This window comes from Emydura macquarii, unplaced genomic scaffold, assembly GCF_026122565.2.
Source record: "Emydura macquarii macquarii isolate MOO-44397 ecotype Brisbane River unplaced genomic scaffold, CSIRO-AGI_Emac_v2 contig_1790, whole genome shotgun sequence".
NCBI classification, from domain to species: domain Eukaryota; kingdom Metazoa; phylum Chordata; order Testudines; family Chelidae; genus Emydura; species Emydura macquarii.
Genome location: NW_027131927.1, coordinates 2,444,817 through 2,460,979, shown reverse-complemented (window position 1 = coordinate 2,460,979; position 16,163 = coordinate 2,444,817). Strand labels below are relative to the sequence as shown.

Genomic DNA, 16,163 nt, shown 5'->3' with positions numbered 1-16,163 from the left:
TGGGGAAGAGGGGGCAGGCAATACACCGAGGGACGGCAGGAGGACAAAGCAGACAAGCTCTGGCTGCTCAGTTAGGCTTTATGCTGCTGTCACCATTTCAAATCAAACCCTGCAGCCGTGGGCCGGAGTCACCGATGGCTGGCGAAAGGCTCCAGATTGACAGACTCTGTCCAGGGCACGTAGAGACAGGCAGCGGCAGGGTGAGCCTCTCACCGCCTGCTGGGGGCCCACTTGCGCCAGTGGTGGCACGCGTGCCCTGGACTAGAGCCCCAACGGGCTAGACAAGAGCCAGAGACAGTTAAAGTTCAGAGCACTAAGTGATTTAGGAGCCCAAGTCCTATTGACTTGCAACAGGCCTTCGGAGCTTGAAAATTGGACCCTTGGTCTCTGCCCAATGGGACCGGATTCAAACCAGCCCCCTCAAAGGGAATGTGCTGTCGGGACGTTATCCCGCCTCAGGCTGCAGCTGAATGGACCAGGACTTTCCCGGCCATTAGGTCACTTGGTTTCAGATGCAGATGTGCTGTTCTTTCTGCCGTGGGGTTTTAAATACCAGCTGGGGAGACGTGGTCGGTAGATCCCTGCGCCTGCACAAGGAATTCGGCACACAACGCGTCCCACGAGCACCGGAGCCAGAGGGAACCTTCCGCAGAGCGTTAGTCACAGCTCCGCATTAGTTAACATGACGGCAGAGCCAGCATGCACCACGGGAAGGCAGGAAGTCAGACAAAAATAAAGACTTAATGGGTAGCAACAGCACTTCCCTAGACTAAAACATTTGAGATCAGCTTCCACCTATGTCAAAGGAGTTGGCACCCCCTGGAGAGAGTAATGACCCTGTCTGGCAAAGGCGCCATCAACAGTCCAGCATTAAGTTACAGTATTTCAAAGGGGATGTACTCTCCACCCTACCCCGACTGTCTGTTACACCGTAACGTCACTCGATCCGGGGCAGAGCAGAGCGTGCACTCAAAGTGCTCATTAGCAGAACCGACAGCTTTGGGAAAAGAAGAGAGACGAGGCGGAAACGGACACCAAAATTAGAAAGCAAAACAGCATAACAGAAATCCAACCACAGCCTAGGCCGCACAGCAAGCCGCACGCTGAAGGGAGCTTCTAACATGAGCCCACGTGCGCCCTGCTTACATTCGAAGACATAACTCAGACAAGCGGCCTTCGGTTTAATCACAGGCAAACCCCATCTCCGTGCTGTTCAGTGACACGCCCGGCTAAGAGACACCTCCCACCTGCCCAGGGCCAACCCCCACCCTAGCTCCAAGCAACATGGCAGTGCAAAATTTTATTTGAGAACAGAGAGACAGTGCAACCCCAAATTAAACATTTCTCACGGAGAAGGTGCCTCAGAAACAGGCTCCACTCTCATCCTGGCGTTGACACAGAGGGACTCTCCTATCCAGAGGCGTCACAAAGAGCAGAGATTAGCTACGGGAGGCTGGCCGGGGCCAGATTACTTCATCATTTGTGAGTCAGACAGACGGGCACATACCAGCCTCTGGTGCCAAGGGGACGAGCAGCGGGCAAGAAGTGTGACAGCAGCCACCGCGGTTGCATACAATCAAACGGGCAGTTCACCACAGAGGTAAACTCAGGGTCCCGGGGCTCATCAGTCGAGGGGGCAAGCGGCCCATAGGTTGAGGAGGGGCTCCTTGGGAAACAGGGGGCTCAGCGAGCGAGGCACATGGTCCTGGGGAAGAGAAGGGAGAGGGAAAGTGCTTCAGCCCCGGAGATCCAGACTGGCCAAGGTACAGCGCTGGGGAAAGAAGAGGAGAGAGGTCAATCTCCCCGACAAGGAGCAAGGGAGGGTCCCAGAGCCACACCCCCAAGGGGCAGGGCATGGCCAAGCCCCGGCCTCAAGTGTCCCCCGGAGGTTTAAGAGATTTGACAGCCGTCTGCCTGGGAGGTGGGGTGAGAGTTAGGGGGCTTGGAGCCTCTGAGCTGGCCACTGGAGACAAGTTTCTGCCTCTCCATTTGCCCAGCACCATGGGTTCCAGGCCCACCCCACTGCCAGGGGGCTGCAGGAGGCAGTCTGCCCCCATCCCTCGGGGCTGCAGAAAGCCTGCGCCACAGACAGTCCGTTGTTTGGGTCTGGACAATCCGCCCCCGAGCCAGCACGCACGGCTGTTTCCAGGCTCTCCCCCTGGAACAAAGGGTTACTGCCCTCCCCAGCCCCCTCAGCTCACCTGCAGACAGACACCTGGGCACAACCTCTAGCAGCTGCACGGCTGCTTGCTCTGTGTTTGGGCCCCCCGGGGCTGTCTCAGCTGGCGCAAGGAGGAGTCACCATACTGGATCCCAGACCCCATCCTCTCCGGGTCGAGTTCACCTAGCCAGACAGAGCAACACTCAGTAAGGGGGAAACAACCCCAGCCACCGGCCACAACCGGCTCCCCATGCCGCCCTCCATTGAACCATCTGCCCCCCACCCAGACCGCGTGGGGCTGTCAGGGAGGAATCTTTACCAGGACTCTAGGAGGACGGGCTCAGCACAGCATCTCATTCAGAGCTGGGCAACTCCTGGGCTCAGTCACTTAACAACAGACTCCAGCATAACTCCTTGCAGTTAGAGCAATACAGGAGCAGCTGGTGCCACAGGCTGGGAGCGTAACGAGAGCAAACATCAAAAGGGCTGGGAAAGTCTAACGTGCTGAGTTCCTGCAGCACCCACTGATCTCAGGGGGCGTGGGACAGCTCGGCGGTCCTGGAGAACTGCGCTTCCTGCCCTTATTTCAGAGCATGACTGGGCTTGCGGCTCAGGTGCCAGGGTCCCGCGTTCAACTCCCAGCTCTGCCACAGATGGTCTGCGGGATCTGGGGCAAGTCCCTGCTTCTTGCTGGGCCTTGGTTCTCCACCTGGAAAGTGACTAATCCTTCCTTTGTCTATTTAGACGGAGCTCTTTGGGCCCAGGAATGTCTCTCAGCCAGGGCCCGCACAGCGCCCGGCACAACGGGGGCCCCCCAATCTCAGTCGGGGCCCGCACATCGCCCGGCACAATGGGGGCCCCCCAATCTCAGCCGGGGCCCGTACCATAATCTCTCTCTATCACTCATGATTATTATTATTCGTAAAAACTAATTTATCTTCCTAGCTGACACATTTAGGTTGGAAACACTCAAAGGGGAAGCATGTGGATTTAACACAATCTAAGTGGTGCCGCTTGGCCACCAGCCAGGGTCTCTGGTAGATCGTGCCTGCAACATCGAGCCTTCGTACCTGATTCGATTTTGTTCAGTATGGTCCTTGCACATTTTAAGAAAGCTTCTTCTACATTCTCTCCGGTCAGCGCACTGGTCTCGAGGAACATGAGTTCTGCCAAGGTGGAGAGAGAAACCGCATGAAGACAACCAGCGCACTGCTCAGAGCACGATTCACCCTGGCGACCGCACTAACTACGGAACATCCCCATCTGGGCATCGTGAGACAGGGAAACTCCCTCCTCTGGTCCAACCCCGCCAACAAGGAATGGAACGGCTCACTCTTCAACAGTGACCAGGGCTGTCCTGCAGCGCACGGACTCATTGGTCCCTTTGGATCTGGCCGGCGTCTCGTCTTCTCCTCTTTGGGGCAAAAGCAGTCGGGGAGTGAGCCAGGCACTGTACAACGGGCACCGATCCAGTGCTCCTCCTCTCACACCTGGTGCTGCTTGACGCAAAGGACTAAATACAGAGTACAGGCTCCCCCCTTGTGGCCAAACGTGCAAGTGCCATGGGAAGCATTTCCTAGCCTGGTAGTTTTCAACCTTGTTTCATGTGCTGCCTGAGAAGGGCTGGGGATAAGACATCCTTCTGCCCCACATGGAAATGATCAACCCACCCCTCCCCCCAAACACACACACCCCCTCCCCCCAGGCCTTGGCTCATTACCATTCTCCTGAGCGAAGCGGGAGGCTTCCAAGAAGGTCACTTCCCGGTCCGCATCCAGATCCTTCTTGTTCCCGCAGAGGATTATGACTATGTTGGGGCTGGCAAGAGTCCGGGCGTCTGTCAGCCAGTTGGTCAGAGCGTTGTAGGTCTCCCGGCTGCAACACAGGAGGCAATGGGGGGGCAGCTGGGACTCACACACTTCTCGCAAATCCCAGTTTAGGGACTCACTCCAACCCCCCACCGCAGATGAAGGGCTCTCCCACAAGACTGCCTAGTCCCAGCTCTCCTAAACCCCAAGGTATAGGGCTCACTTCCATCTCATCCCTGCAGCAGGGTTGGGATAGCCAGAATCACGTCTGAAGCCTGCCAGAGGAATAAGCAGAGCAGGGCCGAATGGATCAGAAAGCTGGAAGGCTTTTCTACGTGGGGAAGTCGATGGGCAGAACTGGACCTGTCTGGCGCGGCCTCTATGGTTGCACTGGTACAACTCCCCAAGCCGATGCTTATCCAGGGACAAGAGGGGCTTGTTCTGGTTCAGCGTCTTTTGTTTTAATCTAGTTCTGTCTGTCCATCTGCCCGGGATGCAGAGACCTCGCTCTGTCCCTTGGAGCCCCAGGGAAGGAGGGGGTCCCCAGTGCCGTTCACTCTGAATGACAGCCAGGAGATCTCTCCGGTTCATCGCCACCCCTGGCCGGTGTCCCCACGGGCGGGAGCTGCCGGAGACACTCACCTGGTGATGTCATACACTAGCAGTGCCCCAGCAGCGCCACGGTAGTAGCTCCTTGTCACCGACCTAGAGGGAGAGGAAAGAGACTCAAACATTAGCACAAGCAGGTGCCAGGGAACTCGCTGGGACACGCGTGGCTGGGGACGCCTCCCTTCCGAAGGGCTCCCGGCGCCAGCTAGAGCTCACAGCAAAAGGAGCTGTGACGTCCCATCCCCGCCTGGCCGAGCAGCTGAAAGACAAAACGGCTATTTCGGATCAGCTCTGCATAAGGACAGACGGCCAGGGGCAGACTGGGAGAACAGCCTGTGTAAGCAGGGGTTGGGTGAAGGTCTCAGGACAAGCACCGCATAGGTTGGGGACTGACTGCCACTCCAGAATGGACAGGGCCAGTGGGGCTGGCTCCTCGGGACAGAGTGGGGCTGGGTGGCGCTTCCTCCTTGCCCTCCGTGGGGTCTGGCCATGGCCCGGCCATGCCCCCACAGTTTGGGGATCTTTGCTCTAGATTTAGCCTGGAAAGCTAGCTGCCACACCATGCATTTCTTGGAAGTTAGTCCAGGGACATTTCAAATTTGTATTCATTCTATATACAGAGAGAGGGAGAGAGAAAGAAAAAAATATGTATCTTTTTTCTTTTACCTAAACCGTTCTTGTCCTGCTGTATCCCAGATCTGCAGTTTCACCGTTTTTCCACCGACGTTAACAACCTTTGACCCAAACTCCACTCCAATCGTGTGATTAGAATCCTGTTTGACTGGAGAAGGGAGAGATCCCCAGTAAGTGACTTAAAGAGAATGCAGTCGGTCAGTTACGAATTGGGTACAAGGAATAAGCCGCTCCAAAACAGCGAGGCTGGATCTAAGTGTAGATGCAATTAATTCAGTTTAAACAGCTGAACCCTCCAGTCTGCTTATGAATCTGAAGGGATACAATATTAGCAAGACAGATGTACAATGCAAAAAAGCTTTCCCTTCATAGCTCTGCCGGTGCCTCTCAATCCCAACCCACTGCCCCCTGCTATCCCAGCCCAGGCTCCCTCCCTTGACTTAAGCACATGCTGCAGTGTTTTTATTTTAAACAGTTCATAATTCAGGCACTAAGAAAACTGCACCTTTTTGTTTAGTTCAAGGCAGCGTCACAGGTAAAGGATGGGATTTAGTAGAACGTCCATGGTCACCGAGCCTCCCCCAAACTGCAGTGACTTTTCCAACAGCCGGCAGGTGGAAGCAGGCAGCCATGCATGTAGATCTCCTGGTCAGAGCAGCTTGTAGCGCATGTTCCATGAGGCAGCAGCATGGGCTACTGTGCCTCGCATAAAACCAGCCACCAAATCCCAAACCACTGCTCCGATATGATGCTGCCGCACGCTATGAACTGCCACAAGCAGGAGACCTGCACACACAGACACCTGCTTCCGCCTCCCCGCTCTTGGAAAATTGGCCATACTGAGCTAATTTTATGGTTTTCACAGGGCCCTGCTCATAGCCAAGACAGCGCAGAGGCACGAAGGGTTCTGAGCCACAGCGGACATGCAGTTTCCCAGCCCATTTCAAGTCCCCCAGAAGTTATGTCACCTAAACAGAAAGCAACAGGAATGCCACACCACACCACGGGAGCTTAAAATCTAATACCGGCAGCTGTCATAATCCAAGACAAATCTGTTCACATGGTGAGTCACGTTGGATTTATGTGTGTTTTTGCCACAAAGAGCTGACATGCTAAGCACCCTTTTCATTTCCTTGGTACAGTTAACCTATTACACAATAATGTGTGAAAATCAAGCTCTAAATGGATTCTTTACCGACAAAGGAAGTCCTTTTAAAATATAATTTTGTAATTTGCTAAAAACAGAGAGGAAGCCAGGGCTGTGCATAGACATTTGCAATGAAAACCACAAAGGAGGAGGGGTTTTGTATTTCATTTCCAGTTAGGCTAGTCGATCAGTTTCATTTTTCCCATTCAAAAAAATATAGGAAGAGGGTTTTCAAGAACCATGAAGTTTAAAAACTATCGTGACAACAACAACAACAAAAAATCTACCTCACAACTTTGAAGTTTCACATATTTGGATGTGAAAATTCCCACTATTTCCAAAGTGTTTCTTTTGTAAAAGGCAACATTTTTGGAGCTACAGAACAGACCACAATGCAAATTCAATTGCTTTTTCTGGCAACTATTGTGCAGCAGGATATTTTCTTTTGGATGAGAATTGGAGGATAGCAGAAATTAGGAAACACACTGGATCAAAACAGAAATCATTGCCAATAAATAAGAATATTGGCAACATTAAAGAACAAGCTACTTACATTTATTCTCTATAAACTGATGGAGGAGACAGGACTTCCCAGTACCGGCACTTCCTATCACAAGGAACTTGAAGAGGAAATCTGAAGAGCAAAATAACCATAATGGTAACACATTCAAGCGTGTCATGGGGTGCATGGGAAATAGATAGCATGTTCTGTTTAAGGGGTCTGGTGAGGTGTCTAAAAAGCATAGTATTTTCTCAATCATTCTTTAAAAACTTGCACAGAGAAACATTAAGTTCAATGCTCCTCTGTGTCAAACTCACCATATGACCTTAGCAAGTCACTTCATTTCTCTGTGCCTCAGTAAAAGACACAAGGACACTTCCTTTTGCCCATCTTTATCTTGTCTAGTTAGACTGTAAGCTCACCGAGGCAGGGATAGTCTCGTCCTTGGTGCACATACGGCGCTCGACACAGTGGGGGCCTGATCTCAGCGTGGCATCTTTCGGCACCACTTAACTAACTACACCATTATATGCATGCCGTTCTGCATTAAAAATCTCCCTTCTGCTCACACCTCGGCACTGACACAAGATCGGGCACAATCGTTCCGCAAACTGCACGTCAGCGAAAGCTACAGTGGTTTCCAGCAGCCAGGTGTGCACAGGGTTACTGCAGTGCAGGGGCAGCCCTTTACTAACAACCCACACTGGCAGGCAGAGCAGAGAAAGGATGCAGCTCAGCCCAGAGAGAGGCCCCTAGGGGATAGGGTTAAGAGCCTGCCCCTATAGAGCATGTGAGATCACAGGTTCAAATCCCCTGTAAGTCTTACTGGCAGGTGGTGAGGTTATTACAGAATTAAAGGGGATTCACAGGAGCCCAGCCAGAATGACCAAGGGTCTGGACCAACAGTCCTGTGAAGACACTAGGACTGATTATCTTAGAAAGGAGACAAGCAGGAGGGAATGTGATAAAATGACTGGCCTAGAGAAGGGAGATCAGGAGTTTCCATTTCCCTGGGCTTGTCACTCCAAGAACAATGGGACTCCACTGTGATTAAATGGTGGCAGATAAAAACTGGCCAAAGGACACACTTTTTCCACACAACACGATTAGACGGTGGAACTCTCTGCCACATGAAGTTGTGGAGGCAAGATACAAGAAGAGACCAGACATTTATATGCATACCAAGAATAGCTAGAGTTGTTATAGTTAAAGAACATTTTAGAAGGGTTATTACCCCTCCTCTTACCTCAGGGTTTAAGGTAGCTATTAGAAACCAGAATGGGACATAACATGGGGACAGATTATCCCACGGCTGCTGCTGTCCTTGAAGCACCTAGCACCAACCGCTGTCAGAGACAGACGACAGGCCGAGACAGACTCCAGCCTGGCAGTTCCTCTGTAAGTGCCTGCCTTGCCTAGCTGAGACCAGGCTGCCCTGTACCACGTGCTGGATCTCTGACACAGGAGCACAGGCAGACTGCATGTCCACTGCGTTCAGGGACATTCAGGCCCTAGACACAGCCCTCGGCCATTCACCAGAGCTAAATGCACTTTGCCAAGAACTCAGGGGTGGTTCTCGCCACGGTCAGAAGGGAAAGACAGACACAAAGCACATGGTTGACTGAGAAACTGAACAGACCAATAGATTTCCCAGGGAACTCCGCACCTTCCCCCAGCCCGTGGCTGGACACTAGACAGAACCTTCCCTCCGAAAGCCTCCCATTACAATAGCCTCCACAGGGATCTCTTGGGCTGAAGTCCCATATGCTCTCTGCAGACACCAGCCAGAGCCAGTTCCTTCTGGTCCCTGGGCAGGGCTCAGTTGCCAGTTTGCTCGGTTAGCAGTGGCATGATGGCAAGGCCTAGAGACCCCATTCTGTGTGGTGCCACAAGCACACAAAAAAAGGCCTTATCTACCTGCAAAAGCTGTGCCATTTTAACTATGCCAGTCTAGTTACAGTGGTACAACCCCACTCCTAGCATGGCCCAGTCACACAGCGTGACATACTGCCACTTGGGAAGAGGAATAAGCTAGCATCGTCAGTCCATGCACCGGGGTTCTGGGCACCTGGTACGACCCACTGAAGGTCAAGCTGCCATGGCTTCACTGCTTTTTTTGGCCGTGCTAGCTAGATTAAAGCTAGCATGTGTCCATCTACTCTGACTGCAGTGCCACGGACAGAACCCAGGTGTCCCGATACCCAGTCTAGTGCCCTACCCACTGGACCACATTGTCTCTTTGAAAACCCCCTTCCTCTGCTCCCCCTGCCCATACAAGTGACACAGAGGGGATCTTAAAACTGAGCTTATCTACACTACCTAGATATTACAGATCTCTTGGGAGTCCTTGGCCAACATTTTCGGAGACTGGCACCAGTGCCACTGCCAAGTGAAAACATTAGGCAAAACACACACACACACTAAGTGGCTATTAAACATTCATGCATCTCGGAATATCATTTCTGAATGAGGAAGAGAAATAAATTCCTCAGAGGCCTCAGGAGAAGAAGCCAGACAGCGAATGGACCTTTGTTTTGTGGGCAACATAAATGGATAGAGAGAGGTCAATTTTCTGAAATTCCAGGCATGTCTACACTTAAACCACTAATTTTCACCACTGTAGCGCTTCAGTATAGACACCACCTACACTGATAGGAGGGGTTCTCCCGTTCGCGTAGGTAATTCACCTCCCCGAGAGATGGTAACTAGGTCAACAGAAGAATTCTTCCATCGAGCTAGCCCCATCTACACAGGGTCAGGTTGGCTTAACTACGTCTCTTGGGGGTGGATTCTTCACACTCCTGAGACACGTAGCTATGCCAACCTAAGTTCCCAGCGTAGACCAGCCTTCAGACTCACATGTTGTATAAGTTGTTGTTTTTAAATCCCAATCACTGGAGCTTTATTTATGAATCTAACACTTTCTTTAATTTAACAGAGGGGCACATTTAGAAGTATTTTAAGCAAGAGTCACTGCCACCATCAAAAACCACATCCGTGCTACTCTACTGACAGATCACAACTAAAGGCCATTGTGGAAGGGAAGCGGGGGGGCCATAAAGCATTGACAATTCTGTTCCAATCTAAAGGCAAGAAACTCTCACTCCACCACTCTCCACACACCTTTACCCTTCCAGGTCAAGCATGCTCGGCCAGCCTCTTGACACTCAAATTAGAGAGATTTATTCTCATTATTATATATATGTAAAAATGTATCAAATATAATAGAATATTAATATAATAAATATAAGGAGGAGGGTGGTCATGACCATTTTTGACTGGAGGGGTTGCCACCCAGAGAAGGTTGACGAACAAACACTGCTCCATACAATAAAAAGAGAATCCCTGCTTGTGAAGATTCCCATCCACAAGGACCATCTACCCCGATATTCACATGGACTCCCATTCCAAAGGACCATCTATCCCAGTATTTGGATCTGGTGATGGTGACTTTACTGTACAAGTACTGTCAAGTTCAGTTCTATTTTAAACCAATTCCTCACCTGGGCAATCGCTCCATTAAGAACACATTGGGCAAAAAAAAAGTCTTAGTACGTGTAGTTTGGCCCCATGACTGTGGCATTTGAGCACCTAGATCTTTAAAACCCATCTGCTGGCAGAAAAGCATTTTACAGATGGGGAGACTGAGGCACACAACAGGGGAGGGGCTTGCTTACAGTCACACAGGGAGTCAGTGGACAGCAGAGAACTGAGTCTGAGTCCCACCCTCTCACCAGGTCCACGTCACCATTCCCAAGTCAGGCTGCGTGTTTACTCTCGGCTCAGCATATTCAACTGGGGCGGTTTCACGGTACCACTCGCTCTCTTGCACAGGAGCGCGGAGCATAGCTAGATCAGGTCTGACCAGGGCTCCAGCCATGTCAGCCACCTGTGTCCAGCAATGGCCAGCTCTTCAATGTGTCAGGCACTGTACAACATAAGACAAGAGACAACAGGCAGTCCAGGTGGGGGGGAGGGGAGAATATAAGGAAAAAATGAGACAGTACTGCTCATGATGTGCCATGGTCTCAGCCTACTGAGATCTACTAGACTGAAGAGCCCAGTAGCAAATGTTTGATCCCCATGTCAGTACTTATAGACTGATCTAGTCCCCCTTTACTTTAACAAAGAGAAGGCTAAACAGATTGAGTTCCTGGAGTCTATTATATTTTGTACCACTATTAAAAAAAAATACACAAAAAAATAAATCACTCAATTGTGGGTCTAACTAGCTGAAAATATCTAGGAAGGTTTATTCACAATAAAAACTGCCTCAATTCTAACCATATTTAAGTTATCTTCCTGCACTTCAGAAGTCCATCTGGTCTCTTTTTTTTTCTTTTTTTTTTTTTTTTTTGGGGGGGGGGGCACCATTATCAGAAGGTAAGTTAAATTTTAAAAGTTTAAGCAGCAAAATAATTGAGTCACCAGAGAATTGGGATTACAAATGCCATCTCGGATCAGAAGCTTAGCCAAACCACTTGTGTTTTGTGTACAGGGAACACTTCTAAAACCATCAGTGCTAGCTTTGAGAGAAAGGTTTCTACCATTAAGCAAAACAAGCTTCCTTCAATTATTTAGGTCCCATTATTACCTTGTTTACAGGGAAAACATTTTGGATGTTGCTTTTCCAGAAACAGCTTGATGCTAAAGAACTTGAAGAAACCAGAAGAACTTAATGTTATCTCCCCATCTGAAAACCACTGGGCTACGCCTCAAAGGCAAACCTGGGCACAGTAAACAAAAACCCTTGTGCCAAGTTTAAAAGGAACTCTGTTATCTTGAAATTCTAGGCTATTACTGAGTTCAAAGTAGTTTCAGACATTGCACCTGCAGCTCTCTGCCAACTGCGGTTTCATGATCACATTTTTCACGCATCATATCATAGTCTTTGCTGCTGCAGAACACATCACAAAGTCAACAGCAAGTACCGAGTAAACAGGGGAAACTGATAATATGCAAAGTGCTGCCAAAGGCACAAAGAAAAACAAGTGAAAAGAGATTTCCCCAGACTTTCAGCAAGTCACTCCAGAGATACTGGAACACCGTGAGCAAGAAGTTTTCAGACAAAGGTGATTTTAAAGTTGCCCCTGGACAAACTCTTCATCCTCTTGAACTGCCCAGTAGCAAAGGTCAGAGTCCTGGTCTATTCAGCTTTTGTATCATATAACTGTGTCAGCTGGGGGGCGGGGAGGTATTTTATTTGTGTTACTTACACAATAACTGATACTACTGATTATTACTGATACTAGCTCAACACATCGCATGAACAGTTATACTGGGATAAGGGTACAGTGGGGTACAGCTGTGTCGCTGTAGCTGAGACACTACGGCTATGGAAGGCATACCTGTAGTTAATCCACCTCTCCGAAAGACAGCAGAATTCTTTCACTGACCAAGCAACATCTGCACGGAGGTTTAGGTCACTTTAACCATGTCTCTCAGGGGAGTGAATTTTTCACACCCCCAGGCAATGCAGCTAGGTCAACCTAACTTTGTAGTGTAGGCCAGCCTTTATACCTGTAGAACTTATGCTCCTTCCCATATGGAAATAAACCATCCTGGAATAACTGCATCAACGCTAGAGGGTTTGTACAGCTTTGATTATAGAATCAGAGTTGGAAGGGACCTCAGGAGGTCATCTAGTCCAACCCCCTGCTCAAAGCAGGACTAACCTCAGATAAATAAGACCTCAGCTAAATAAGATTAGACCAATAGGGTTTAACTTTACCAGCACAGTTAAAGCACTGCAAGGCACGCATATAGACAAGGCCTAAAGATTTTATTTTTTAATGCTAGCAGCACCCATGTGTGTTATCATCACCCATTACATGTTCCTAGCAGCTGCTCACTCCCATACAGGCCTGGGCTATGCTGAAAAGTAACATCGGCATAGCTACATTGACAACTTTTAAGTGCAGACCAGGCCTTACTCCAAATTACCTTAGCCACTTTAACTTAATTCAGAACAAGACACTTATTCCAGAAAAAGAGTCCCCACATATGAGGTTAAGGAGAAATAACTCCTGGTGTAGACATCCCTAAGAAGCAGGATGGTGGTTTTTCCCGCACAGGTGGAAGTGACTGGCCAAGGTGGATGAGGAGGGGAAAAAAGGCAGATCTTGTCTAGGTTCTTATGTTAGCACCCATCCCTATCGTTCCGAGCACCTCTGTGCACATACAGGGCCCCTGAAATGCAATGCCTGCAGTGGAAACCAGGAACGGGGAAATGTTAGTCCTGGAAATAGAACTCAGAGATCTGTGTGCCATCTCCCCACCCAGGAAAGATGAATCAATCCCATGAGGATTTGGATCTGGGATGCCCAGGATTTTTTTTTTTTTTTAGGGTGGGGGGGGAAGAAGAGTTCAAATCCGATGCTTAAATACCAAAGCATGCCATGTAACCACTCCATCCCCCCCCCATTTCAGGTCATTCAAGCCAGCGAGGGCTGTGGGCAGAACATTAGCTGATGGCGTGAAATAAACACTCCTTGACGAACACGGGCAGACCCCCCCAGCACAGAAATTCAACAGCTCTCCTGTCCCACCACCCCATTTGAAAAATACAGTATTTACTTTATCTCCTTTCATTACTAAACAACTGGCTCCCAGATCCAACTCTGCTACACCTGGTCCCTCACCAAAAGAGGTTTCTAGTGACAGACACACCCCAGGTAAATCCTGCTTGGGTGTGTGTACAACTGTCAGGTGTGATTCACACACCAAGGCGGTCAATTCCAAGGGCAGGGCCTGCTGGGCTCCAGGGACTTTTCCCAGCCCTGTTTCGTCTGGGATCACACACAACTGCTACAGCTGGCCAAGCGCACTGCGCTGGGGAGGATTTCCGAGTCCAGGGCAACATTACCAACCCTGAGCAAATCAGCGGGACCCGGAATCCCCCTCGCCCTGGGACCAGAGGGGGTCAGCTTCAGCACTGCAGCCCCCCTCCCCCTCACTACAGGAACCCCCATCCCTCCTCTCCTGACACGACTGTACGTTTGGCACCTCCCCCCCCGGTGCAACGCCCCATCACCCCCAGGGTAACCTCCTCCCCCACCTCTGCCTCCGCCCCAGGGTAACCCCCTCCCCCACCTCTGCCTCCGCCCCCAGGGTAACCCCCTCCCCCACAACCCTGCCTCAGGCCCCCTCGATGCCCCCCCACCGCATGCCAGGCACCCCCAGGTCAGCCCCCGCCCCCCAGCACCCTCCGGACACCGCTCGCCCCTCCCCCCACACACACAGGCCCCGCCCCCACGCCGCCCCGCTGACCGTAGCTCTCGGACATGGCTGGGGCTGGCGCTGCTGCTGCCGCCTCCTGCAATCGCCGCCGCCGACACCGGGGAGCTGCCGAGGGGCCGCGGGGGCGATATGGCGGCGCCCAGGATCCGCCAATATGGCGGCGCCCGGTAACCCGCGGCCGGCCGGGTCCGGGTGGAGGCGCTTCCGGGTTCGTGCGTGCAAACGCCGGCGTGCGTCTGACGTCACACGGGGGTGGGGCTTAGAGGGGAAAGGACGGGCGGGGGTCCGGGAGCGAGGACTCCGGGGTTCTATTCCGAGCGCGGGGGTGGGGGTCGAATGGTTAGAGCAGAGGGCCAGCAGAGCCCCAGCTCCGGAGGGGAGAGCAGTGTTGTCTAGTGGTTAGAGCAGGGGACTGGGATTAGACCACACGTGTCTATGGGGAGCAGCAAAGAGGCTGCTCTAAATTATCCCAGCAGCCTGGCAGGACCCCCAATCCAAGGAGCCCCACAGGGGCACCCAGCCTGATCCCAGCCCCCTTTGCTGCCAATGGGAAACCCCCCCCAGCAAATGCCACAGGCTCAGACCCTCCACAACTGCAAAGTGTCCCAGAGCCCAGGCTCCACCCTCCACTGAGATTTGGCCACTCCCCAAATTGCTTTCCTGGGGGCCCACACCAGCTACTGAGGAAACCTGAGCAAGCCCAGCTGTGCCAAGAGGGGTCTGATGAATTAAATCCAGCTCTGCTTCACCCCTCCCCAGGGGGTTCCTGTCAGGCCAGAGCCCTGCATGGGGCTGGCAGTGGCAGGGGAGGGGAGGCTAGTCAGCTTTCTTTTTAATCCCCATACAAGCTCCTCTTTCTGTCCCAAAGGGTTGGGGGCGGTGTGTGGATCTGATATTTCCACAGCACCTTTCTGCCCCAAAAGCATCTCCCAGGCATTCACCTTCACTCTCCAGACCTGTCCAGGAGCTAGGAAAGCACATTGCATCCCAGGTGAGGAAACTGAGGCACTGAGCAATGGAAGGAACAAAGTCCACAAGGGAGAATTGGTGTTGAAAGCAGGATTAGAAGCCAGGATCTCCCGGCTCCAGGCTGCTCTGAGACTCCCTCTTCAGCCATCTCCATGGAGTTTAGAAACAGGATTCGCTTTGCCCAGCACTGAGATGAAGCTATCTCCAGGGTGGGCTGCAGCGACAGAGGGATCTCCCAGCCATCAAGGAAATGCAGCCATCGTTAGGTGTGGAGCAGGACAGTTGTACAGCAACTCTGCACTGAATTGGGCACCCAGCACTGAGATGCAGCCACCTCTGGGGTGGGGCGCAAGAGGCTGTTTATACCAGCCTTTCTGGATCCCTCCTGAGACCAGCCTCCAGAAAAGCAGAGCCCTTGAACGCCAGGGATCCCAGTGCACATACCACAGCATCCCCCACGTGCCAGCCTCCCTGGGCTCCCTCTTGCCCTGGGAACTGCCCACAGCCCCACAGGGACCATGTGGGCCCAGTTGCCACCTCCAGCCCAGCTGCTTGCCCCTGTGGAGCCAAGAGCCCATTATGCAAACATGAGAGGGGTGCCCTGGCTCTGAGAGTGCCTCAGCCAATCGGGTGCCTCTCCCCGCCCACACCTGCCTCCTGGCAGTCGATGGAAGCTGCCTATGGGCTGCCAGGAGGAGGGGACAACAGACCCAAGGCACAGGTACCCACTGGGTGCAGGGAATCCAGGCCAATGCCACCATGGCATTGCCTCTGAGCAAGGGATGGAATGGGGCTGGGAGCCAGGACTCCTGGGTTCTAGCCCCAGCAGCTCTGGGAGGGAATTGGGGTCTAGTGGTTAGAGCAGAGTAGTCTGGGAGCTAAGACTCTTGGGTTCTATCCCCATTTGTGCTTCATCTTTGAACAAGGCCCTGGCCCTCTCTTGGCCATGAAGCTAATGACGCTGTGGCTGGAACGTGTCCGGGAGAAGCAGCTGCCTCGGTCAGACCCCAGAGTTCGGGGGGGTTGCCAACTGCAGAGGGAGCCCTTGGCTGGCCACCCACGGCTCTTTCATCTCAGCTGTGGTTCTCCATGGCC

The 16,163-nt window shown here is 52.0% G+C and overlaps 1 protein-coding gene across 2 annotated transcripts; it reads right to left on the bottom strand.

Moving 5' to 3' along the window:
* Positions 1-1,285: 1,285 nt before the first annotated feature.
* Positions 1,286-14,310, bottom strand: LOC137158771 (ras-related protein Rab-4B). 2 transcript variants are annotated; one of them, XM_067556644.1, is made up of 8 exons: positions 14,130-14,310; positions 6,912-6,992; positions 5,245-5,359; positions 4,612-4,674; positions 3,882-4,036; positions 3,232-3,327; positions 2,202-2,344; positions 1,286-1,705 (listed from the first exon to the last, which is right to left on the bottom strand). In XM_067556644.1, exons 1-7 carry the CDS (start codon positions 14,143-14,145, stop codon positions 2,229-2,231), a joined length of 642 nt encoding a protein of 213 aa, XP_067412745.1. In that variant the 5' UTR covers positions 14,146-14,310; the 3' UTR covers positions 1,286-1,705; positions 2,202-2,228. The 2 variants fall into 2 exon arrangements, with proteins under 2 accessions (XP_067412745.1, XP_067412744.1); XM_067556643.1 differs by having other exon boundaries at positions 1,286-1,771; positions 14,130-14,308.
* Positions 14,311-16,163: the final 1,853 nt, after the last annotated feature.